This window comes from Cervus elaphus, chromosome 26, assembly GCF_910594005.1.
Source record: "Cervus elaphus chromosome 26, mCerEla1.1, whole genome shotgun sequence".
Lineage (NCBI taxonomy): Eukaryota > Metazoa > Chordata > Mammalia > Artiodactyla > Cervidae > Cervus > Cervus elaphus.
The window spans coordinates 19,215,414-19,239,173 of NC_057840.1; the positions used below are offsets into that span (position 1 = coordinate 19,215,414).

At 40.5% G+C, this 23,760-nt stretch overlaps 2 protein-coding genes across 3 annotated transcripts in view; one reads left to right on the forward strand and one right to left on the reverse strand.

The window, feature by feature from the left end:
• TBPL1 (TATA-box binding protein like 1) overlaps positions 1 to 11,947 on the forward strand; it is a 35,424-nt gene extending 23,477 nt beyond the window's left edge. Inside the window, exons 2-7 of the mRNA XM_043888167.1 lie at positions 4,794 to 4,972; positions 6,425 to 6,507; positions 6,667 to 6,730; positions 8,258 to 8,361; positions 8,452 to 8,546; positions 11,417 to 11,947. Coding sequence (XP_043744102.1) covers positions 4,838 to 4,972; positions 6,425 to 6,507; positions 6,667 to 6,730; positions 8,258 to 8,361; positions 8,452 to 8,546; positions 11,417 to 11,496 — 561 coding nt within the window. The 5' untranslated portion in view covers positions 4,794 to 4,837 and the 3' untranslated portion in view covers positions 11,497 to 11,947. The remainder of the gene's footprint in view (positions 1 to 4,793; positions 4,973 to 6,424; positions 6,508 to 6,666; positions 6,731 to 8,257; positions 8,362 to 8,451; positions 8,547 to 11,416) is intronic.
• The window catches only part of SLC2A12 (solute carrier family 2 member 12), a 66,409-nt gene continuing 49,788 nt past the window's right edge, over positions 7,140 to 23,760 (reverse strand). The window contains exons 5-6 of one of the 2 annotated variants that reach the window (XM_043888165.1): positions 15,726 to 15,841; positions 7,140 to 7,560 (exon numbers count right to left, since the gene is read on the reverse strand). In XM_043888165.1, the coding sequence (XP_043744100.1) occupies positions 7,535 to 7,560; positions 15,726 to 15,841 (142 nt within the window). In that variant the 3' untranslated portion in view covers positions 7,140 to 7,534. Of the gene's footprint in view, positions 7,561 to 13,946; positions 15,842 to 23,760 lie in introns of those variants that run through there. The other variant, XM_043888164.1, reaches the window with a different exon arrangement.

Below are 23,760 nucleotides of genomic sequence, written 5' to 3' on the forward strand. Positions count from 1 at the left end.
TGCACCCAAGTACTGCATTTTGGACTCTGTTTTGTTAACTATGCTGGCTACTCCATTTCTTCTAAAGGATTCTTGCCCACAGTAGTAGATATAATGGGCGTCTGAGTTAAATTCACCCATTCCAGTCCATTTTAGTTCACTGATTTCTAAAATCTTCATCTTGCCATCTCCTGTTTGACCACTTCCAATTTGTCTTGATTCATGGACCTAACATTCCAGGTTCCTATGCAATATTCTTTGCAGCATTGAACTTTACTTCCATCACCAGTGACATCCACAACTGGGTGTTGTTTTTGCTTTAACTCCATCTCTTCATTCTTCTGGAGTTGTTTCTCCACTGTTCTCTAGTAGCATATTGGGCACCTACCAACCTTGGGGAGTTCATCTTTCAGTGTCCTATCTTTTTGCCTTTTCGTACTGTTCATGGGGTTCTCAAAGCAAGAATACTGAAGTGGTTTGCCATTCCCTTCTCCAGTGGATCACATTTTGTCAAAACTCTCCAGCGTGACCCATCCATTTTGGGTGGCCCTACGTGGCATGGCTCATGGTTTCATTGAATTAAACAAGCCTGTGGTCCGTGTGATCATTAGTTCTCTGTGATTGTGATTTTCATTCTGTCTGCCCTCTGATGGATAAAGAGACTTATGGAAGCTTCCTGATGGGAGACTGACAGGGGGAAGCTGGGTCTTGTTCTGATGGGCAGGGCCATGCTCAGTAAATCTTTAATCCAGTTTTCTGTTGATGAGGGAGGCAGTGTTCCCTCCCTGTTGTTTGACCTGAGGGCAAACTATGGTGGAGGTAATGGAGATAATGCCAACCTCCTTCAGAAGTGCATGCTCTGCTGCACTCAGGGCCCCCCACCCTGCCACTGCATGACCCAGCAGTCCCACTCCTAAGGAAACCAAAATTGAAAGACACGTGACTTCAGTATTCCTGGGGAGAGGGGAGGAGAGGGTGAGATGTATGGAGGGAGTAACATAGAAACTTGCATTATAATATGTAAAATAGATAGCCAATGGGGATTTGCCATATGTCTCAGGGAACTCAGACAGGGGCTCTATATCTAGATGGGTGGGATGAGGAGGGAGATGGGAGGGAGATTCAAGAGGATGAGGACATATGTATACCTATGGCTCATTCATGTTGAGGTTTAACAGAAAACAACAAAATTCTGTAAAGCAATTATCCTTCAATTAAAAAGTAAATTCAGTTCAGTTCAGTTGCTCAGTCATGTCCAACTCTTTGCAACCGCATGGACTGCAGCACACCAGGCTTCCCTGTCCATCACCAATTCTTCGAGCTTGCTCACACTCATGTCCAAGTCAGTGATGCCATCCAACCATCTCATCTTCTGTCATCCCCTTCTCCTGCCTTCAGTCTTTCCCAGCATCAGGGTCTTTTCCAGTGAGTCAGTTCTTCACTTCAGGTGGCCAAAGTATTGGAGTTTCAGCTTCAGCATCAGTCCTTCCAATGAACATTCAGGACTGATTTCTTTTAGGATGGACTGGTTGGATCTTCTTGCAGTCCAAGGGACTCTCAAGAGTCTTCTCCAACACCACAGTTCAAAAGCATCAATTCTTCAGTGCTCAGCTTTCTTTACAGTTCAACTCTCACATCCATACATGACTACTGGAAAAACTATAGCTTTGACTATATAGATCTTTGTAGGCAAAGTGATGTCTCTGCTTTTTAATATGCTGTCTAGGTTGGTCATAGCTTTTCTTCCAAGGAGCAAGCATCTTAATTTCATGGCTGCAGTCACCATCTGCAGTGATTTAAATTAATTAATAAAAAAGAGTTATGTATATGTTTTAGGAATAATGTGAGCCTTTTGAACTAATTTTAGAGGTAATGCATTCCTCCTTAATGCTGAGAGTTAAGTTTACTCAGGTAGAATTTTTCACGCACTGATAAATGATTTAGCTTCACTCAGAATTGGAAGGACTATGATAGGCTGTCAGGTACTCTGTAGAAGCTGAGATTCGTCTCTCTCACTGGATTGCCGTTTGAATTATCCTACTTAAAAGTGATACGAAGTGCTTAGCTGTAAGAAGTGAATCGTTTTCAGTGCTACTCTTGTTTTACAAGATAGATAAACTGTTTGCAAATGGGTCTCTTTTTTAGTACTGCTTTAAAAATCTGGGGTTTTCATATAGTATGCCTGCCTCTTTGTTTTCCTTAGTAATGGCTTTCTCATATTTTACTCTTGATTTAAAACCTCTTAAATCAATGATACATCTTCCGAGACTGTTTGCTAGGTTGCTCATCTGAAATATGAAGACTTCCTAACTTATCTATGCCCATGACTTCATTTTTAGATTTTAAGTTGCTGATGTATGGAAACAATCATCAAATTTTAATTAATTTCAAGGCTTCTTTGCATTCTCAAAGTTTGCTTTCCCCCTTCTTTCTTGACTTATTTTTTCCTTGTATGTTATCCTTGTAGGCGTTCCAGACAGTTCAGCAGGTAATACTCAGAGTAGGAGATCTGAATCATTTGTTTTAGCCTGTTTGATGTAAAAAGTCTGTGTGAGGCAGTAAATTCAACATAGTTCCTTCATATGTAATTTCTCTTCTCAGTCATGCTTTTTGTGGCCTCTTATCATGGGATGTGTATCAGTCAGGATTAGATCTGGCTGCATATAGCTGAAGTCCACAGGAGGGCTTAAAATAGAAATCGATTTTTCCCTCACGTTCATAAAGTCTAGAATTAGAAGATGATGGGGGTGATCAGAAGTTTCGCAGAATCAGGGTCACAGGCTTCTTCTGTCTCACTCTTCTTCCACACCCATCTCACGATCCCGAATGTCTTCTTGAGCTCCACCTCTCATATCCAGACTCCATCCAGCAAGAATGAAGAAGAGCAGAAAGGCGAAAGGGTCTTCTGGTTAATTCGGTCCCTCTGAGCAGACTTCTCAAAAGTCATGAAGCCATATTGTTTTACATTTCTTTGACAGTACAGAGCCTGTGTCCTCTTGGGGAATGTCTGTTGCCAGGGAGGCTAAAATGTATAGATTTCTTTTTTTTCTGCCACAGTGTATCCAGCTAGACATCTGGGTTCTGTTCATTGTGAAGGAGGGGTGAATGGGTGTTGGGGTGAGCAGTCAGGAGCCTCTGCCTCACAGTTACTTCCAGTTCTAGTAGCAAGTAGAACAATGTCTGGGTTGTGATACAATCATGGAAAGTGATGCTAAGAAATCTCTGCTCTACCTGTGGACTTGGGCTTAAACTTTTACCCCTAATCAGTGTTATTTTTTGTGTTACTATTTTCCAAGTGTATGTGTTAAGTACTTCTCATACATTTTATGTCATTCCCATGGCACTATTAGGCACTGTCCATTTCATGTCATAGGTGAGAAAATCAAGACACAGATAGATTGTATAATTGGCCTGAGTCCTCAGAATAGTCGGTGGTGAGTCGAATGTTGAGTGTGCACTTAAAGATCACCACTGATAACTGCTTCTGTCCTCTGTTTATTAATCTGTCCACCTATATATCTATCCCTCAGACATCACTGCCACCCCTGTCCCCGCCTCTTGTACCCAAGAATCATTTGAGGTTGCTCAAGCACAAAGAACAGAAAAACAAAAAAATAGGTAGATTGAACTAAATATAAGGAAGAAAATAGAATGAAGTTGAGGTTCAGATGATACACAGAGTTCAATGCGGTATGATCCTACAGAGATGCTAAAAGTCTCCACCTGACTTCTCATTGTGTCCTACCAGAAACTAAAAGGCAGAAAAACAAGGTAGAATTTTTTTTTTTATTTGGACTCTTGGCTTCATTTTTTAGTCATATAATAATTTGAATCCTTATAAAGAGTACTAGTTCTTTTTCATATTGTGCTTCAAGGAATTATAAAGATAATTATAGTAGCATTGTTACCATTTTCTGATTTTTCTCTTCGTGGGGTAGGTCAACTGAATTACCATTACTTATTTTTTAAGATGTGAATACTCAAAGAGAAAATACTTTAGCTGGACGTAGATCGTGTACTTGGTAAAAACTAGGGCTCATTTTTGTTTGTTTTTAGAAATATTCCTGTCATTGTTTTGAGAAGATATGCATTCTATAAGATTGGGGTCTTGGTAAAAATGGCATTGTGCTAAGCAGCTGTTGGTTAGAGCTTCCGTGTACATACACAGGCTGGGGAGCTCCCTCAGGACAGAAGACCTTGCCTTATTTCTGTTTTTCTCCAGTCTCCTCCGTGTGTAGAGGTTTTCAGTAAGTGATTAATGAATGAATGACTAGTAAATGAGGAAAGTCTGTTAATAAATGTTATTATTAATATTGCTGTGTCTTAAAACTTAAGAAAGTCAGTGGCCCTACCGGAACAGAGAAAAAGCAGGCCCTTCTTTACATAGCCCTTTCACGTCGTATGAGGTGGGTTTTAGTACCATTAATGCTTGGACATTGGGACCACAGAGAGTCCAGCCCTTGGACATGGTGTGTTTGGAGAATCACCATGGCCGGGGCACTCCTGGAAAGTGGTGGCTGCAAAGGCAAGTCGCAGGAGTTAAGTCTGGCAAGTTGCTGGCATGTAAAAGGTACTGACTGATTGGTTTTAAGGAGTGAAAGTTAGATTCAGATTTTCAAAGACTTTCTATGACACGTTATGTTTTAAAAAGTGACGGTTTTCATGGAGAAAAGAAAGGACATGATTTGAATAACACTTGAAAAATAAAAAATAGAGATCTACTTCTTGCATTTTAGTTTTCAAGATTCCTTGTGACCAAAATATTAACAGAACATTTGAGTTTAATTATTTAATTATTTGTTTTTATTTCTCAGGATGTGATCTTCGTGGTGGGAAGCCAAGTTTTTAAACTACCCCAATGGATGCAGACAGTGATGTTGCATTGGACATTCTAATTACAAATGTAGTCTGTGTTTTTAGAACAAGATGCCATTTGAACTTAAGGAAGATTGCTTTAGAGGGAGCAAATGTAATTTATAAGCGTGATGTTGGAGTAAGTATCTGATTTTTGTTATGTGTGCTACATAGCCTAATTTTATAGTGCTGTGAATGACATACTAAGTAAAGAATGAGGACAGTACCTTATACATTTATTATAAAAATTGAGAATGGGTATGAAGGCTCTGCTGAAGCTCTAAAAATTAGATGCCAGTATATCTTGGTAAGTTTGCATTAGTTCTTCAGGCTAGAAATGAAGTACAGATGAATTAAATTCAATTAAAAATTTCAGTGAGTCACAATTAAAGATTTTCATGTTCATCAATAATGCCATCTTCCCTTTTAAAAAGAAGTAAATAATCTGCTAAAAAGAGAGGGACAGGCTTAATGCTGCATTGAAACTTGAGCATGCCATATGGCAGACAAGTTATTATTCCTGGGAAGGTTAACATCTTGAGTTGATGGACAAGCTGGTAGAGAAAGACAACTAAATGAAGAAAAAGCTCTGTTTCTCAGCCACTTAGGTAAGAAATTTTATAATGTGTTTTAGCTCAGATTTTATTTTGAGCCTGTGATAATTTGGGCCTCCCCAGGTTTACTAGCTTTCTAATTTAATATTACAACATATGACAGAGAAAGAGAGGAACTCAGAATGCAAGAAGAGTTTTAAGAAGAAATGTCCAGTTCCTTTTTTGGTTACATATTCAGTAAAATATTTAGCTGTTTTATATATTATGGCCATTTATTAAATATTGCCACAAATGAAGAGTTGCAATGAAAATTTAAATTCACGTGTTATCTTGGACCTTAGTCCTTGGCCTCTTTACACTCACACTGTAGATAATTTATTCCAAATCCATAGCTTTAAGTGCCTTTCGTTTCTAAGGAATCTAAAATTACATCTCCAGCTCCAAACTTCCTCCTGCATTCAAGATTTGCACATCAGTCATGAGTATGTAATAGGCATATCAGCTATAAGACACGGAAGAAAGTAATGAGCACCATGAAGCAGAGAAGAGCAGGGTTGGAAGTCGCAGAGGGGTACAGGGATGGGGGTTTTGGTGAAATGGTCAGGGAAGGTCTCTCTGTAGAGATGACATCTGGTGAGAGGCCTGAAGGAGGAGAATACCGGATGAAAGGAACAGCTATGCCAAGTTCCTAAGGCATACACGGTTTGGCATGTTCGAGGATCCATGCAAATTACAAATTCCAGTTATGTGAGCAGAGTGAGAAGTCGGAATGTGTACTTGTAGTACATTGATTTCAAGTATAAAGTGAGAGATATATACAGGCCTTGAATTTTTTATTAATTAAATGTCCTTTTGAATTAATACGTTCTTTATGTTCAGTGAAGTTCTTCATTTCAGAATGGGTGGTTTGGAGAACAGTTATTTCAGTCTTGGGTAAGCTTGAAGTAGTATTTAAACATGAAATGGCCACATAGAGTAGAACCATGTGTGGAAATTAACCAAGCTGTTGGGTTTTTGGTTTTCTTTTCTTTTTGCAGAAAGTATTAATGAAGCTTAGAAAGCCTAGAATTACAGCTACAATTTGGTCCTCAGGAAAAATTATTTGCACTGGAGCAACAAGGTAAATGTTACTTGGGTTTTTATTTTTTAATTTTCCCCTCATGGGAAAGACATTTTTCCAGACTTGAAAACAAAATCACATGTACAGTTTGTTGTGTTCCTCAGTATAAAATTTATTTCCTGTGTAACTGATAATCTTTTTCTTTCTTTGAAACCATAGTGAAGAAGAAGCTAAATTTGGTGCCAGACGTTTAGCCCGTAGTCTCCAGAAACTAGGATTTCAGGTAACGTTTTCAAAAGCTATCCAAGCTACAGATACCCAAAAGTTTATTTCTGTAAATTTAATATATATATATAATTTAATGGTTTGAAGAAGTCCTCTCAAAACTCCTCTTATGATTGACCTTTTTCTAAGTTGTATAATTCTGTCCTTCAGCTCAAAAATGTAGTGGCAGACTTTGCCCACATGGGTGTTTCTGTGGGATCCTGGCTTTTTCACAAATTTCTTTCCCATGGAGACTTGTTTCCTTATAGATTAACTACTTTTCAACTCCTTACATTTTTCACTTTTCTCTCTCTCTCTCACACTCTCACACACACATGCACACACACACAGTCTGTGTTTGATCATCACAGGAAGGCCGTGTGAGGATGATGAGCGAGAGCCGTCGGGCCCTGTTGACATGTACACGCGGGTTAGCAGGCTCTCAGCCTCGTAAGGTGACCGTCTCTAGCAGGTCAGCCTTACAGTTTCTAGAGGCGTAACTTTGAATAAAATGAATATGTATCCTGGACTCTCTGGGTCACTTAGAAATGATGAGTAAATAACAGAAAAAGGAGGGCTGTTGTTCCTGAAGAGATGGGCCTGGGCAGTTTGGGATTTGGGTGGGAGGGGATGGGGATGGGGGTCAGGTCTCTCTGATGACGGCGGTCTCCCCTGAGCCGGAAGGCGCTAGGCAGGCACCGAGGTTCGGGGGGCGTGGGGTGCTGGTGCCGGCCAGCAGCGCGGTAGACAGCCGTGACTGAAGGCAGGCCGCTGGGCACGCCTCGTGACTCTCTGCCTCGTGCCTCTGCTGAGGTGGAGGTAGTTAGTGCATCCGGATTCGCGGTTTTACTAGGAACAGTTGAAAAGATAACAAGGTAAAACCATTAAAATATTGGTAGAAGTGGCTAAAGTTATTAATATTGAGAGGACATTATTTTCAGCCTTGGAGCCTCTTTTCTTAGCATTACATTCAAGATGTTGAGAGAAATCTCAGTGAGTTAAAGACACAATTTTGTCTCTCTGTTCCTCATTCTGTCCCCCCAAATGAGCAAACATCTAACTGAATTCGCAGAAACATCATTTTACCCTACTGCATGTAAGAAAAAGTCTGGCCTTTGGAGCTCAGTGTCCACTGCTTTTTGAGTTTGAAATAACAGCTTTTCCATTTTGACTCTTTTTGGAGGAATCTGCTTTAATGTTTCCTCACTGTTTTCCATCTTATGCTGCTAGATTAAATATCCCGTTTAAAGTACAATCTTAAAATAAAATTCAGAAGACTCAGATGTACTATTTTATTCATGCAGTCATCTCAGGCTTTGTTTATTTTTTAATAAAGTTTTTGAGCTCCCCCCTCCCTGCTTAATTACAGCATTAAGGAGTCTCTGGTAACTTAAAATACTATATCATGCTTTAAATGTTTCTGTTTATCTTGTTTGCTCTTATTTTTAAGGATTAAAATTTAAGATTTAAAATTAAGATTGCCATGATGAGTAAAGTTTTTTTGTTTGTTTCAAAATAATTCATTGGTTTTACTTCTCTCCTAAAGGTAATATTTACAGATTTTAAGGTTGTTAACGTTTTGGCAGTGTGTAACATGCCATTTGAAATCCGTTTGCCAGAATTCACAAAGAACAATAGACCTCATGCCAGGTAGGTCTTCGAAGAATCAACATAACTCACCAAATTGAAATTACTTGTGAGTCTATAATATTTATATTAATTGTGGCTTTTTTGGTATAGTTATGAACCTGAACTTCATCCTGCTGTGTGCTATCGGATAAAATCGCTAAGAGCTACATTACAGATTTTTTCAACAGGAAGTATCACAGTAACAGGTATTTTATGATATTGAAACCAAGCTTGTCAATTATGAATTGAATGAGGTGTTCATACCAAAATGGAGATAAAGTCTGCTTTTTCTCTTCTGCCCTCCTCAGAGAGCCAGTCTCTTCATTTTTTAACACAGTTGTTGTTCAGCTACTAAGTCATGTCTGACTCTTTGCAACCCCATGGACTATAGCATACCAGGCTTCCCTGTTCTTCACTATTTCCCAGAGTTTGCTCAAACTCATGTCCATTGAGTCAGTGATGCTGTCCAACCATCTCATCCTCTGTTGCCCCCTTCTTTTCCTGCCTTCAGTCTTTCCCAGCATCAGAGTCTTTTCCAATGAGTCTGTTCTTCACATCAGATGACCAAAGTATTGGAGCTTCAGTTTCAGCATCAGTCCTTCCAATTGGATTGATTCCAAATCAGGATTGATTTCATTTAGGATTGCCTGGTTTGATCTCCTTGCTGTCCAGGGGACTCTCAAGAGTCTTCTCCAGCACCACAGTTCAAAAGCATCAATTCTTCAGCACTCAGCCTTCCATATGATCCAACTCTCACATCTGTACAGGACTACTGGAAAAACCATAGCTTTGACTCTATGGACCTTTGTTGGCAAACATAGTAGATGAGTTTAACCTGCTTTTATATACTATTTTGAAATCTTATGTATACAGTTTTGTGTCTGTCTTCTTTATCTTCATCATTACCGTAGTAGATTCATCTGTATTGTTCAACATAATTGTGCATCAGTCGTTCTTATTGCTGTTTAGTACCCAGTGTGTGAATATATTGTCCCATGGGCATTTGGGTTTTCAGTTTGGAATTAAGAATACTCTAGTATATGTTTTCATTCGTTGTTTTTAAGTTTATGATGTCTTGCATCTAAAATACTCAAAGAGGAGCCTATTTTGTGAACTTCATAGAGGTTTTACATGAGCAAAACATTCAAATATAATTGGTATCTATTTGTAATGTGTATTTTGTTATATCTTTCGAGTCTTTTTAATTATTTGGAAGAGGTGATTTCAGAAGACTAGGCATAGATGTCAAAGGGTAGCATTTAGCATTGCGGAGTGATTTTTTTAAATGGTATTGTGGTTATAAATTGTTCATAGACATTACTTGGAAGTCAGGTCCAACCTTTGGCAAAATTAAGGAAAACTTCTTTAGGTCTTTGAATTTTCTTTTTATTCCAATAATCCTTAAAGGAAAAGACACCTATAAACCTTCAATAGAAAAGCTTTAGTTTTGATTCATCCATGGGTTTTCACATCTTCCTTGGAGACTTTTAAAGGCTCTTGCCAGGATCATGCCTGAATCTTAAAAAATGGAGTGCTGAGGAACAAGTCTGTTTCTTTCCTTCTTTGGGTTTCTACACTTTGCAGCTCAGACTTCACAGAGGCTCTAAAATATATTAAGTCCTTACTAATTATGGGATTTGGCTTCTCTGGTGGCTTAGTGGTAAAGAATCTGCCTGCCAAGCAGGAGACTCGGTTTGATCCCTGGGTTGGGAAGATCCCCTGGAGAAGGACCTGGCAACCCACTCCAGTATTCTTACCTGGGAAATCCCATGGACTGAAGAGCCTGGTGGGCTATAGTCCATGGGGTTGCAAAAAAGTCAGATACGACTTAATGACTAAACAAGAAGTATGGAATAAAATAATGCTTATGTAAAATATATACATAAAGTTAATAGAAAATTAACACAATGGCAAACTGCAGACCATTGACCTGGTTACCTAGTATGCATTATATATTAACATCTGGAATACCCTCTGAATTATTAGTTCAGTGGACACATTCAGCGTGGTCCCAATGGGCAGAGCTCTATTCTCTGGAGGGACTGAGGTGAGTCAGAAAAGGGTTCCCAGTGGATGCATATGTATGTTTTTAAGGATCTTTCAAAAGTAAGTGTAAATGTTAGTGGGGGGAAAAACACGTATTTATGTATTTATTCAAAATAGGTTTTATGAAAATATTTTTCATTGTTCTTTTCTATATATTTTTTAGCTATTTAGATGAAAGCTTGCATATTTTATTCTTAGCATTGTATGGATTAATAAATATATTGCATCACCTCATCCCCTGGTGCTTTTTTGTTTTTAATTGGCAGTTATTGTTCAGTCGCTAAGTCATGTCTGACTCTTTGCGACCCCATGAACTGCCAGGCTCTTCTGTCCATGGGATTTCCCAGACAAGAATACTGAAGTGGGTTGCCATTTCCTTCTCCAGGGGATCTTCCCAGTTCAGGAATCAAACTGGCGTCTCCTGCATTGGCAGGCAGATTCTTTTCCACTGAGCCACCAGGGAAGTAAGCTGTGGGTGAATGACCAGATGAGTAATAAAGATGTGAATCCCAGATAGTGGTGAATCCGTGGCGATGTTGAGACCGTGCCGTTTATAACAGCCCCGGGTTTCCCAACTCTGGTGGCAGGTTTGTTTACTTCTGCTGGGTTCCTCAATACTCCTGTGATGAGCTTCAGTCGTAGCCTAACCAGAAGCCAGGCTGCAGTGACCAAAAGGATCATAGGTTAATAGCTGTCTAGTTGCGATTGTCAGTCCTTCCTTTAATGAGCGTGTTTCAGCACTTTGTATCTTCCTCTGTGATTGTGTGTGTGTGTGTTTTAATATACTTTCTTTTCACAGTGGTGCCCAAACCAAGATGAATAACATCATTTTGTGTTTGATTGCCTTTCATTGTTCATAAAAAATTGTATTTCTTTTTCTTACTATGACTGTGTGTACAGTTATATAAGTGTAGATTTTTAGAAGAACAGCCTGATATTCTGAAGTACTGAGTTCTTTATAATTCTGGGAAGTGAGCTTGTCCTCCTTTTCTCCTGCCTCTCCTCACCTCTTCCTCCACTGTTGTTGCAGGACCCAACGTAAAGGCTGTCGCTACCGCTGTGGAACAGATTTACCCGTTCGTGTTTGAAAGCAGGAAAGAGATTTTATAATTCACCACTTACTTGGTTAGAATCCTTAACTGAGCACCTTTTAAAACCTGCTGCACATTGGACTCACAAGGAAAACCGGACCAACAGTAACTGAGGAAATAGACTCTTTTATTCTTTCACGGCTACAGTGTAAGCTCAAGGCCCTTTGGATTTTATTTCAAACCTTGCTGTAATATAAAAAGGAAGTTTACAAGACATGACGTTGCTGCTTTTACAAAAGGACATTTCTATTTATTTTCGCAGTAATTTCCATGTCCCCACGAGCAGAGCTGTCTCCGTGTGCACTAGCGCAGATTGTTTTGTTGTTGTCATTATTTTTTTTCCAGTTTGAGCTAATGTGTTTTATTTGTGAATAGTCTTTTACATTTTTGTATGCTGAATATGGGCACCAAAGAACCTGTAAAAGTTATCTTTTTCAATTGAATGTGCACAAATAAAAGTTTGGAAAAGATCTCTCTTCATATCCATTCTATAACTTTTATTCCCCATTTTTCTATTTTAACAAAAATTGTATTCATAATTCTTTTTTTTAATCTATGCAAGCTTAGACTTTTGCTAAAGTGTGTCAGCTTCGTTTTGAAGTGTATTTTGTAAATATACATATGCCACATGTGTATAGTATCTTTTAATGCTCTGTTACCAAATATCAAGTAGGAATTTTTTTTTTCTTGAAGATTAGAAATGAAAACATGTATATAAATTGTAGGGAAGCAGAGTAGAACTTTATAGATTAAGCATAATGTTTTATGTTGCTAATTTAACATGGTAGAAAATGTTAACCATCTTTTAAAAGTTGCAGAGTTGTAGTTTTAAAAAAAGAAACCTCTTATTACCTACAAGATAAATAGGAGAAAAGCTGTGATGGGTTGTACCTCATATGTACCTTTGTTATTCTGGAAGGACTCAACTTTGGTTATAGGAAAAGAATAATCTGAGGTTGATACTCAAGGCTGTATATTAAGAGTCTTGTCAGAAGTTGAAACATTGTGCTGTTTTAACAAGAAGTGCCCCAGTGTGACTTTATTAATACTACAGTTCAACTTGAACTTGAAAGCCATTTTGCAAGATAAATCTTTCCCCTTGCTGTGTCTTATTGAATGAAGCTAAAGAGTGACTATTCCATACATGGGATTGCGCCTTTAAAGTTAACAGTAAATACGCATTTGTGAACCAGTGACTCTGGCTCACCCATGAGCCCAGGAATGGTAATACAGTATCAAGCTGCAGTGGTGCTCGACCAATTGAGTATTAGCTAACAGTGATTTTACATAGAAGTAAAACTAAGCGGAGAGTCGTATCAGCTTCTCAATTAACATTAATAGAGATAATAATACAACACAGTCTTCCACTGAAACCTTGATTTTCCAAAATGTTTTGGAAACTTTGTGAAAAATTGGAACACCTTAACCTCTATATTCTAGTACATTTTCCCTATTATGTTCTAAAATCTTGAAAACTGTACTGAACAATACATATTTTATGTTTATCTTTGTCTTCTTCTTGATACCTTCCCCTGCCCTTCCTCTCACTCTTCCTAAGTTGGAGGCAAGGGCTAACTTTTATATTTTCTCTCTTGGGAGAGACTTAATTGTGATTTTCAGACTTCTTTCTCACTTTTTACATTTGTGTTTACTTGCTTCGTTTTAAGATCCAGTGGGGTAGGTAGCCTCATAAAATATATACAGAATAAAATTCAATGAAAATCATAGGTTCTGGGCAGACTGTTTGAAAAATTTGAGTTTTCACTTAAACTTAATTAACAGTAATTAAGTGACCTCCTGTTCTGCAGTGTTCACAGAAAAAGAAATAGAGAAGGAGGGAGGGGGGAACATGATGATGTAGCCAAGATGCAGATCCAAATGTTGTAAGATGTTTCAGTATTGGAGTGACTTGAAAACTAGGAGCTCAGTAGCTCATCAAAACGCTTTCTCAGAAAAGAGGAAGGAGGACAATCTGACTGGGTCTGGTTTCAGGGCTGCTGCTCATGTGTCGCCTGGCAAAGTGTCATGGGTGTGACCCACTATACGTAAAGCTGGTAAGAAATGAGTGCGTCTGATGTCTTCTGGCTTCTCACAAGTGCTGTACATTTTTTTATAAATAAAAACTGTAAATATATACATAAAAATTATAAGTATTCCCCCTTTTTATTTTTGAAAGTGAAAATGCTGTAGTTGGGGTTGTATTGGATAAAAATTAGTTTGAAAATAGAATTGTTTCATTATAGATTCTGAATAATAAAAGAGAAATAGAATGTTTAAGATACTGAAGTTGAAATCACTTAATGATAAACCTGCTAAGTTTATAAACAGTTCCCTGCCCATTTACAATGCATGGCTAAGCCATGAAATTGCTAAAGGATACACAGTGTTTGGACTTGCACAGTTTAACAATTTTGTTAGTATCTTACAATCTGAGATGCTTGGCAAAGAAAAAAAAATCATACCAATTAATTACCTGTCTTGACCTTTTTTTAATGTCGGCATATAATTCCATTGAAGGTTCTTAATAAATTTCTTCAATCAATTACCTCTACAGAACATACTTTCCCTTCTTCCAGAACAAATGAACAGTGCATGCTCTAACTTGCGTGAGAAATGTACTGTGCAGAATGGAGATTGCAGATCTTTCTTCATATGTTCCCCTGCCAATTTTAATGTAGATAGTGTTTTTCAGCACCAGGACTTTTAGTCATTCTCCTGAGTTTCTGATAATACAGTTTTACTGTTGCTTACAGAGACTGAAGTCTGACCACTTCATTATAAAGGACTGCAGTAGATCTTACTTCCTTATATCAAACTGGGACAATTTGTTATGGGCTGATACAAAAATTTCAGGCTAAATGAAAAGAGCTTTTGACTCTGAGGATTCTCTTTTCTTCAGAGTAATCATATTTTTGTATTCTTTTTCAACTTGGGTTGTTCAATACATTCTGTGTGTGTTTCCCATAGCTTAAGTCATTTAGTGAATTACTGCATAAATGGTTTGAGATTTTTTATTGTAGATTTTCTACCAGTGTACCAAATTGTATTGGTAAAATGCCTCCCCACATCTTCAAATTCAACTGGTGCAGTACAGAAAAGAGCAGTTCATTACTGTGTGAGTGAAAACCCACGTTTCTAGTACAGTCAGTGATCTCTGTTTCATCATAGAAAAGAACATAGTGAGGGAATTGTCCCCATGTCTAGATGTCATTTATTATGTCTGCAAGTATCTGAAAGTCAGCATCAATTATGGCCCGTAGGCTGTAACCTGAGGTAGTGATATTCCTGAGGCATGTGAATAACTGCAGGAAACTATGGATCTAAGTTATCATGAAAGCCTTACAAAGAGAGACGTGAGTAAGCTTAACTTAGTAACTCAAAACCTAACTACTTAACAGATTTGGATAAATAACCTAATGACCTGACTCCTTTTCTCATGTTTTACTAACAACTACTACTAAATAAATATGATCCCACGATTTTGAAAGTATCCTTTCTACTCATACATTTTTTAATGGATAGAAAAATGCTTATCTTTCTCAACTATTGCAGAGTTGCTTCTTTTTAATACTTTGTAATACATCAAATTCATAAAAGAATATTTTGAATTACATTGCAGTCCATGATTCATAAAATAAGATGGATAATCTTTATAGTTGTTGAACTATAATTAGAAATGATCACTGAAGTCCTAACCAGGACCCTATCCTAACCTAGAACATGTGTGCAATTGTCCATATTGTGTCTTGGTTCTTTTTTACACAAGACCTAGTGTGGGGAGTGTGTTGGTAGGCAAAGAACCATCAGCTTATGTTCAGACAGCTTATGTGTCTGAATAATAAAGCCGTAACAGGCCTCTGTGCATAACAAACCTTAAGATAAAAGTTGCTCTCGGAGCATCACTAGTTCATCATCTTTCAAAGGCTGCTCTGTGAAGAAGGTGGAAAATACTGAACCAGGTGGTATTATTTTTATCCTGGTATCCTGCTCAGAGTAAGAAAGAGACCACCTGGGACCTTGTTCCTGAAACACCTTTCATGGTTCCTTTGAGGGGTGGGGTAATGAGTGAAGACGGTATAATTTCAGGATATCCATTTTAAAATAGTTCCATGACCCTGGACAGAAAACGTGGGAGTGGCTAATACATATTGGTAGGAAGACACCCTAAGTGTTCTCTTTCTTTATCAACCCTTGAAGGGTTTGGAGGCCATTAGATCTCTGAAGAAAGCTGCCTTGGCTGTCCCTTACCCCGTAGCTTTTTAGACTCCAAGAACTGCTCTTGGGGGTTGCTTTTTTGAAGCTGTTTTGGCACTAATTCCTCCCGGTGATGACTCATAAAGCAAATGTTGTTTTTCACATAGTTCCTGAAAGAGAAAGAGACACTAATGAAAATGTCATTCTTAATTTACAGTATTTGGGGGAGGGGGGGAAATGTGCAGGCTATCATTTTTTAAAATCACCCTGGGGCTTTAATGTTTTAGCTGTGCAAAAAAGACCAATGTTTATTGCAAAGTTTCCATGTGTCACGAAATTCCAGGCACCACAAACCTTTGATCAATCTCATGCAAAGGGTAAGGTGGGGTGTCTTCTCAGAACAACCATGGCATTCCTGTCTGCAAGGAAGGATCCCAAGGGTAGTCTTACATAGAATGAGTGGAGATTACAACCCAGATCCTCTGATTTTTTTTTCCCCCGTTTCTCAGACTGGTTACCAATATGCCTATATTTGTGTCTACACATTCTGCTTTCTGCATTATTTTTTTGCTCCTGCTTTAACAAATTCATTTCTACAAGATTATTTCCATCAGCATAGAAACATGCTCTAGTAGTTTATGTTTACTTTTAAAAAGACCACCTTTGAACCTTTCTCCTTAAATATACCATCCTATGGTTTATCCAGTTCGTTGAGTGGCTACAACATTCCTGGTGGTGTGTGGTTGGAGTAGATAAAGACCTTGCTTTCAAGGATCTTACATCTTAACAAAGGAGACAAGCCACATAAGCATTTGACTTCAACTAGTAAGAGTGCTAGTGAGAAAAGTCAACCAGGAAAGTGGAAAAGAATGACGTAGTGGGGACGTGGAGGACTTTATCATACTGCTGGCGTCTCCAAAGATGGGGTGACATTTGGTCAGAAACTGGAGTGAAGTTAGGGAGGAAACCATGGGAAGGACTGCAACTAAGGACCATTTACGGAAAGTCCAGTGTGGCCAGAACCTAGCGAGTACGGGAATGACAGAGGTGAGGCTGGAGGGGTAGGCAGCAGCCATAGGTAAGAAGCATGAATTTCATTTGAAATGTAGTAGGATTTTGAGCTGAAGAATGACATTTTTAAAAGATCCATCTAGCTGCTCTATGGAGGATGGACTGCAGAAGGTGGAAGTTGAAGAGGACTAGTTTGGAGGTTAGTCCAGATAAAAGACGGTGGCTTGGATTTAGACTAGTACTGGTAGAAAGTGTATGTTCACAGCTAACAAGACTGACTGACAGTGTAAGGAATAGCATGGATGAATCCTAAGCCTCTGGCCTCAGAAGCACACTTGGCCTCAGAGGTTCCCCCAAGCAAAAGACTTGTGGAGGAAATATGAGAAGGGCGGTCAGTGGTACTGGGAATCCAGAGTTCTGTGTAGGTCATGTTAAATTAGAGATGCCTATGGACGTTGTAAGCGAAGATGTCAAGTAGACAGATTTGGGAATTGAAAATCAGGTAAAAGGTCAGAGACCAGAGAAAATCATTTGTGAATCATCAGTTTATGGATGGCTTATAAAGCCAGGGGAATACACCCAAGAAGTGAGTGTAGAAGAAGATCAAGGATTGAGCCCTAGGCATTACGGTATTTGGAGGGAGGAAGCAAGGACGGACGGAAGGGGAAATAGAGGAGACCAAGGAGTTACTGATGAGGGAGGAAAGCCAAGAAAATACAATATTCTAGAAGAAAAGGAAAAGCGTTTAAAGATAGGGAGCGTGAAGAACTGGACACATACTGCTAGAGTCTAGAAGAAAAGGAAAAGCGTTTAAAGATAGGGAGCATGAAGAACTGGACACATACTGCTAGAGTCACATAACACAAGAACATAACGGGTTTGGTAACAGAAGTCATGGGGAGTGAGAAAGAAAAGAAAGAAAAGCCTGAGCGGAGTAAGTTCAATAAAGAATGAGAGGGAAGGATGTGGAGACAACAAACATAAAATACCCTGTAACTGAACAGTGGGGGCAAGGAGTGGGTGGTACCTGAGGGGAATTGGAGATTTGAGGTCTAGGGAGGTATTTTGTTTAGGATGGGAAGTACTGTAGCTCTGTGTGTATGTGTGTGTGTGTGAGTGTGTGTGTGTAGTGATAATCCCATAGACGGGGGAGATTGATGACATACTCAAGACAAATGGAAGAATTGACCTTTATACCAAGGCACAGAAAATGGGCATAGATGTAGGTAGTTTAGTAGATGGCATAGAGCATGAGGTGAGCTATTTCTCTCTCTCTCTCTTTTTTTTTTTTTTTGTGAACTAAAAGGCCAAGACCATCAGCAGGGGGTGAGGAAGTGGGACGGAATGCTGGAGGTTTGACGGGTGACATAGTATGAGGTCGCCATCTAGGACAGTAGGAAAACCAACTGCGGTAGGACATTCCTGAAAACCTATTTGAGATTTACGTTCAGCTATTTAAAACTGAACTTACCTAGCACAGTTGGCTATTTTCTCCAGACATGTGTAGTTCCTCGGATGCAGGGGAAAAACAGGCTAAGAATAGACTTAATCAGAGCTGAGATTTGCCGGAACAATGACGGGAGAGGGGACAGGGTAAACGGAGGGCTGGTGCATGGAATCTAACGTGAGAAAGGAGTGGGTGATGAAGTGGATTCCCAGTCCTGGTGGGTGTTTGAGAGAGCGAGCTGAAATGCAGAGTGGCCCGAGGGTGAGTGGGAGGCTTGTGAAAGGAGCAGTGATGGGTTAAGACAGTCGAGACCATGATCGTCCTGTTTGTTCCCATTCCCAGCAAAAGCGGACTGTAGCTGACGTCTTCACACACTTCCACGCTCAAGCCTCCTTGGTCACCTCTGTCCTCCCAACCCCATGGAGACTGTACCCAACAACCCGCAGTCAGCAACCCCCCTGCACTTGGCCACTCAGCAGCATTTAACATCATTTGCTGCCGCCTTCCCACAGCACTCCTCCTGGCTTCAGTAATTCCATATTTTCCGGGCTCCTCTCCAGCCCCACTGTTGGCTCCTTTTCGGCACTTTCCACGCTCACTCTCCCCTGCTTGTTCTCTAAATGTTGGCATTAACTAGGGCTTGGTCCCGGACCTCATTCTCTTTTCTCTGCTCTCAGACTAGATGACCTCATCTGGTTCCATAACCTGCATACCATTTACTCCCAAATCTGACCCAGACTCTGAATGTCTCCAAAATCTCATACTTACATATCCAGCTGCCAATGAATACCATCCATCTGATGTCAAATGGACATCTCTATAATCTTCCCAGCTCTGAAACCAAGTTCTCTTTCAGGCTCCCCCATTTTACCATCCATGCGGCTTCTCAAACTAAAAATTTAGTTATTGTGCTGACTATTTCATTGCTGTGGTTTAGTTGCTCAGTCATGTCCAACTCTTTTGCAGCTTCATGGACTGTAGCTGCCAGGGTCCTCTGTCCATGGGATTTCCCAGGTAAGAATACTGGAGTGGGTTGCCATTTCCTTCTCCAGGGGATCTGGCCAACCCAGGGACTGAACCCACATCTCCTGCATTGCAGATGGATTCTTTTAACGCTGAGCCACTGGAGAAGCCCCACTACTTCATTACCTTACTCCTATATCCAATTCATTCATTCATTTCCAATAATGTGCTTCAACTATATGCAAAGAAATTATTCCAGGTGCTGGGAAACTACAGTGAACTAAGTATACAAAAACTAGGGCAGAGACCCTGAGTCTTGAGCATTTCTTGGTGTGTTTGGGATACAGCAGAATGACCTATACAGTTGATGAGAGTGAAAGCGGGGAAGAGTGGTAGGCTCTGTAGAACCGTATGGGCCTGAATACACATTGGAAGGACTGATGTTGAAGCTGAAGCTCCAGTACTTTGGCCACCTGATGCGAAGAGCTGACTCATTTGAAAAGACCCTGATGCTGGGAAAGATTGAAGGCAGGAGGAGATGGGGATGACAGAGAACAAGATGGTTGGATGGCATCACTGATTCACTGGATGTGAACTTGAGCAGACTCCGGGAGATGGTAAGGCACAGGGAGGCTGGGTGTGCTGCAGTCCGTGGGGTCGCAAAGAGTCAGACGTGACTTAGCAACTGAACAACACGGGCCATCAAAGCTGCTGGAAGAGTTGAGCAAAGGAATGGCTTGATCACATTTAAAGGGGTCACTGGTTGCTGTGCTGAAAACACTGGAGGGGATGGAGTCTGAAAACAGGACCAGTCAGGTGGGTCTCAGGTGGCTCAGTGGGTAAAGAATCCACCTGCAATGCAAGAGATGAAGGTAGATGTGGATTCGATCCCTGAGTTGGGAAGATCCCCTGGAGGAGGGCATGGCAATCCATTCCAGTATTCTTGCCTGGAGAATCCCAATGGACAAGGAGCCTGGTGGGCTATAGTCCATAGGGTCTCAGAGAGTTGGACACCACTGAAGTGAATGAGCATGCACAGGTGGTTACTGCAGTAACACAGGAGAGGGCATGGTGACTCAGATCAGGGGAAGAACAGTGACGATGGCCAGGTTCTAGATGTATTTTGAAATAAGAACCAACACTATATTCTGAAAGATTGAATACGGAATGGAGGGAAGGAGAGGGAAGACTCGAAGATCTGTGGCCAGAGCAAGTAGAAGGATAAGATGGACATCAAGTGAGGTGGATGTCTGTGAGTGGAGTAGGTTTGGGGGACATCAGGGTTGAATTTAGATCATGCTCAGTTTGAAAGATTTGTTAGACATTTGAAAAAAGGTGTAGAGTAAAGAGTTGAATAGACAAAACTTGAATTCAGGAGAGAGATTGAAGCTAGAGGTATAAGTGTTGACATCAGTGGCATATGGATAGTATAAAGGCCATGGCTTTGAGATCAATGAGCCAGGGAAGGATAGACAGGTGATCAGAAGATGAAGCCCCAGGGCACGCCAACTTTAAGACAGTGAAACATGAGGCAGATCCAGCAGAGGATGCTGAGAAGAAGCGAGTGGTAGAAGACAACCGGGAGGTTGGTCCCTGAAGGCAGTGAAGCAAGGAGGGCATGCTCACCCCAGTCCATGCTTGCAGTGGTCACTATGCCAGCCATTAAGATGCTGACCGAGAACTGACCACTGGGTTGAGCAATGTGGAGTAACCTGGATGTTAAAAGGAACAATGTCAGTGGAGCAGTGGCCATAAAAGTCTGCTCACTGGAGCAGGTTCATGAGAGACTAGGAAGAGAGGAATTGCTCACAGGGAATAGAGACAACTCTGGAAGAACTTTACTATAAATGATGGCAAAGAAAACATGAAAATAAATGAAAGCAGAGCAGAACCTAAGGAGGAAAATGGGACCAAAAGACTTTTTTTTTTTTTAAGGGAGGGCAGGGGGGAATCACATAAGATTTTTCTGAAGTAAAGATCCAGGAGAGAAGGAAGATATGGATGGGGTGGACTGAGAGTCCTGTTGGGGAATGTTCTGGAAAGGGGAAGGAAGGGAAGAGGGTTTGAAGTGGTCACCTTTATATAGCAATGAGTTAAAGGTAGAACCTGGGAAAGGAAATGGCACCCCACTCCAGTATTCTTGCCTGGAAAATCCCATGGATGGCGGAGCCTGGGAGGCTGCAGTCCATGGGGTTGCAAAGAGTCAGACACGACTGAGCGACTTCACTTTCACTGTTCAGAACCTGGAGGGATGGTACTATATTTGGAGACAGAGGATGGGATGTGGGTGAAGTGAAAGGTTAGGGAAGTTTCCTTTCTGATTGTGTTCATTTCTTCCGTGAAGTCAGAAGCAGAGGCTTCGCAGGTGGCTCAGTGGTAGAGAATCCGCCTGCCAATGCGGGAGACACAAGAGACCCGGGTTCAATCCCTGGGTCAGAAAGATCCCCTGGAGAAGGAAATGGCAACCCACTCCAGTTTTCTTGCCTGGAGAATTCCATGGAGAGAGGAGCCTTGTGGGCTACAGCCCACGGGGTCACAGAAGTCACACACAACTGAGTGAATGGGCATGCATAGCCCAGTTGGTAAAGAATCTTCCTGCAGTGCAGGAGACCCAGGTTCAATTCCTGGGACGGGAAGATCCCCTGGAGAAGGAAATGGCAACCCACTCCAGTATTCTTGTCCAGAATCCCATAGATGGAGGAGCCTGACAGGCTATAGTCCACGGGGTCACAAGAGTTGGACATGACTTAGGGACTAAACCACCACCACCAAGGAGGTGGGAAGTTCCCAGAGAGGGGAGTTGGTGTTGAGCAGTTGTCTAGGAGAGGCAGTTCATAGACAATGGACGTGAGCAATTGCCAGGCAGTGTGGGAGGGGCCCTGGAGGTCATGAGTGCGATTGAACCTGGGGCCCGCCCTGTGCTCACATGCTTTCTCTGCCGTGTGCGGCTATGTGCCGGCAGACACTAGTGTGGTACACCTTAAAGTAAATCAGGTCACGTCACTTCCCTGCTTAAAATACTTTGTAGCTTCCCATTGCACTTAGAATGAAATCCACACTCAGTCTGTGAAGCTCTACACACATCTACTTCCACTGACTTTCTCACTGAATCTCAAAGGTTGCAGCCTCCTCCTGGGCATCCTTCAGTTCTTAGAAGAGGTCAAGTGTGTTACTGTAGCCTTTGCCCCAGCTGTTCTCTCTGCATGAATTCTCTTTCCCTCTCTCTTTGCAGGACTGACTATTAGCACTCAGTTTATATCTGAAACATTATCTTTCAGGATACCTTCTCAGATCACCAATCCAAAGTACCCACCCAACACACACACACACACACACACACACACACACACACACACACACACATTTACTATCTTAATTCTTAGGGCATCTTGCTCACTGGTTAATGTTATAGCACCTAAAGCAGTGTGTGGCATGGAACAGATGTTCGGTAAATATTCAGCGAATAAATGAATTTGTGTGAATGAGTGAAGGAATAGCCACATAAAATTAGCTGCTAAAAGTGAAAAATAATCTAAGCCTCAGAGCTAAAATATTTACAAAACATTAACTTGTGTTTCTCTAATTGCCTCCACTTAAGCTGAGGGAAAGAATGAAAGTCACAGCTGAAATAGCACATATGGCAAATGTCCCATTTTGTGTTTGTAGCTGGCAGGGCACGGGTTCAAAATAAAATCCTTTCAAATTACATTATTAGTGAGATCTTTTCTGACCTCTGCGCTGAGTCATTGTTTATCTTACAAAAAATTTAACAACTTTGGAAGAAGATGTGTTTTCTCAGCCTTGTAGAAACAGAAGGAAAAGAAACCAGCTCTAAATATGAGGAACGAAAATATTAAGTGGAATGGAGTATCAAATTTGAAGTTAATTCGATATAATAAGTAGTATTATTGCTTGGAAAATCATTGGACATAACATCTGAACTCTGTGTTTCCCTGGTGACAAAAGTTGATTCTTTGTTTCACTAACTCCTAAGTTCAGAAAGACTTTCTTAGCTCAGCTGTAACCTTCCTTCATCTTCAAGTTCTCTTCAACTTTCATGTCCTCTTAAGTTCCCTGGGACTTTCTGCTGCCCCATGTTCACTTAGCTAGTTCGATAAATTTTCAATAAAATTATGTATTTTATTTCTATTTTTGTCTCCACCATTTCCCTCCAGGGAACCTTGTTTAACACACATACTTCATACATAACTTTGGCCAATTTACACCATTCAGGTTGCTTACTTCTTAATATTTAAAGCACTGGCCAATCTGCTGCTTCAAGCTAAGACTTGTCCCAGGCTCTTTGGTGTTGTAGAAATCAGTTAACCAAGATTTCTGAAAGCAACTCTTTCCTTTCTGCCCTCAGGTACTGGGCTTCCCTGCAAGAATGCAACCCGGGTGGATACTGCTGCTTGCTGCTGCTAGAAATGAATTCAAAACGCAGAACTGTTTTGCCAACTCATCTTGCATACACACCTGTGCCATTATTTATATCTGTTCTCCATCAACCTCCTGGCACAAGAAGAGTCTGCCTTTGGCTTTTGGATCTCTCCTAATTTGCGATTTAAAACTTTCTTGGAGAGGGTCTGTATTTAAGTTTGAGTAATTGTGTGACTCAAAAGGAACAGAAATGTGATTCTTTCAAAGACATTTCATAATGCAGAGTTT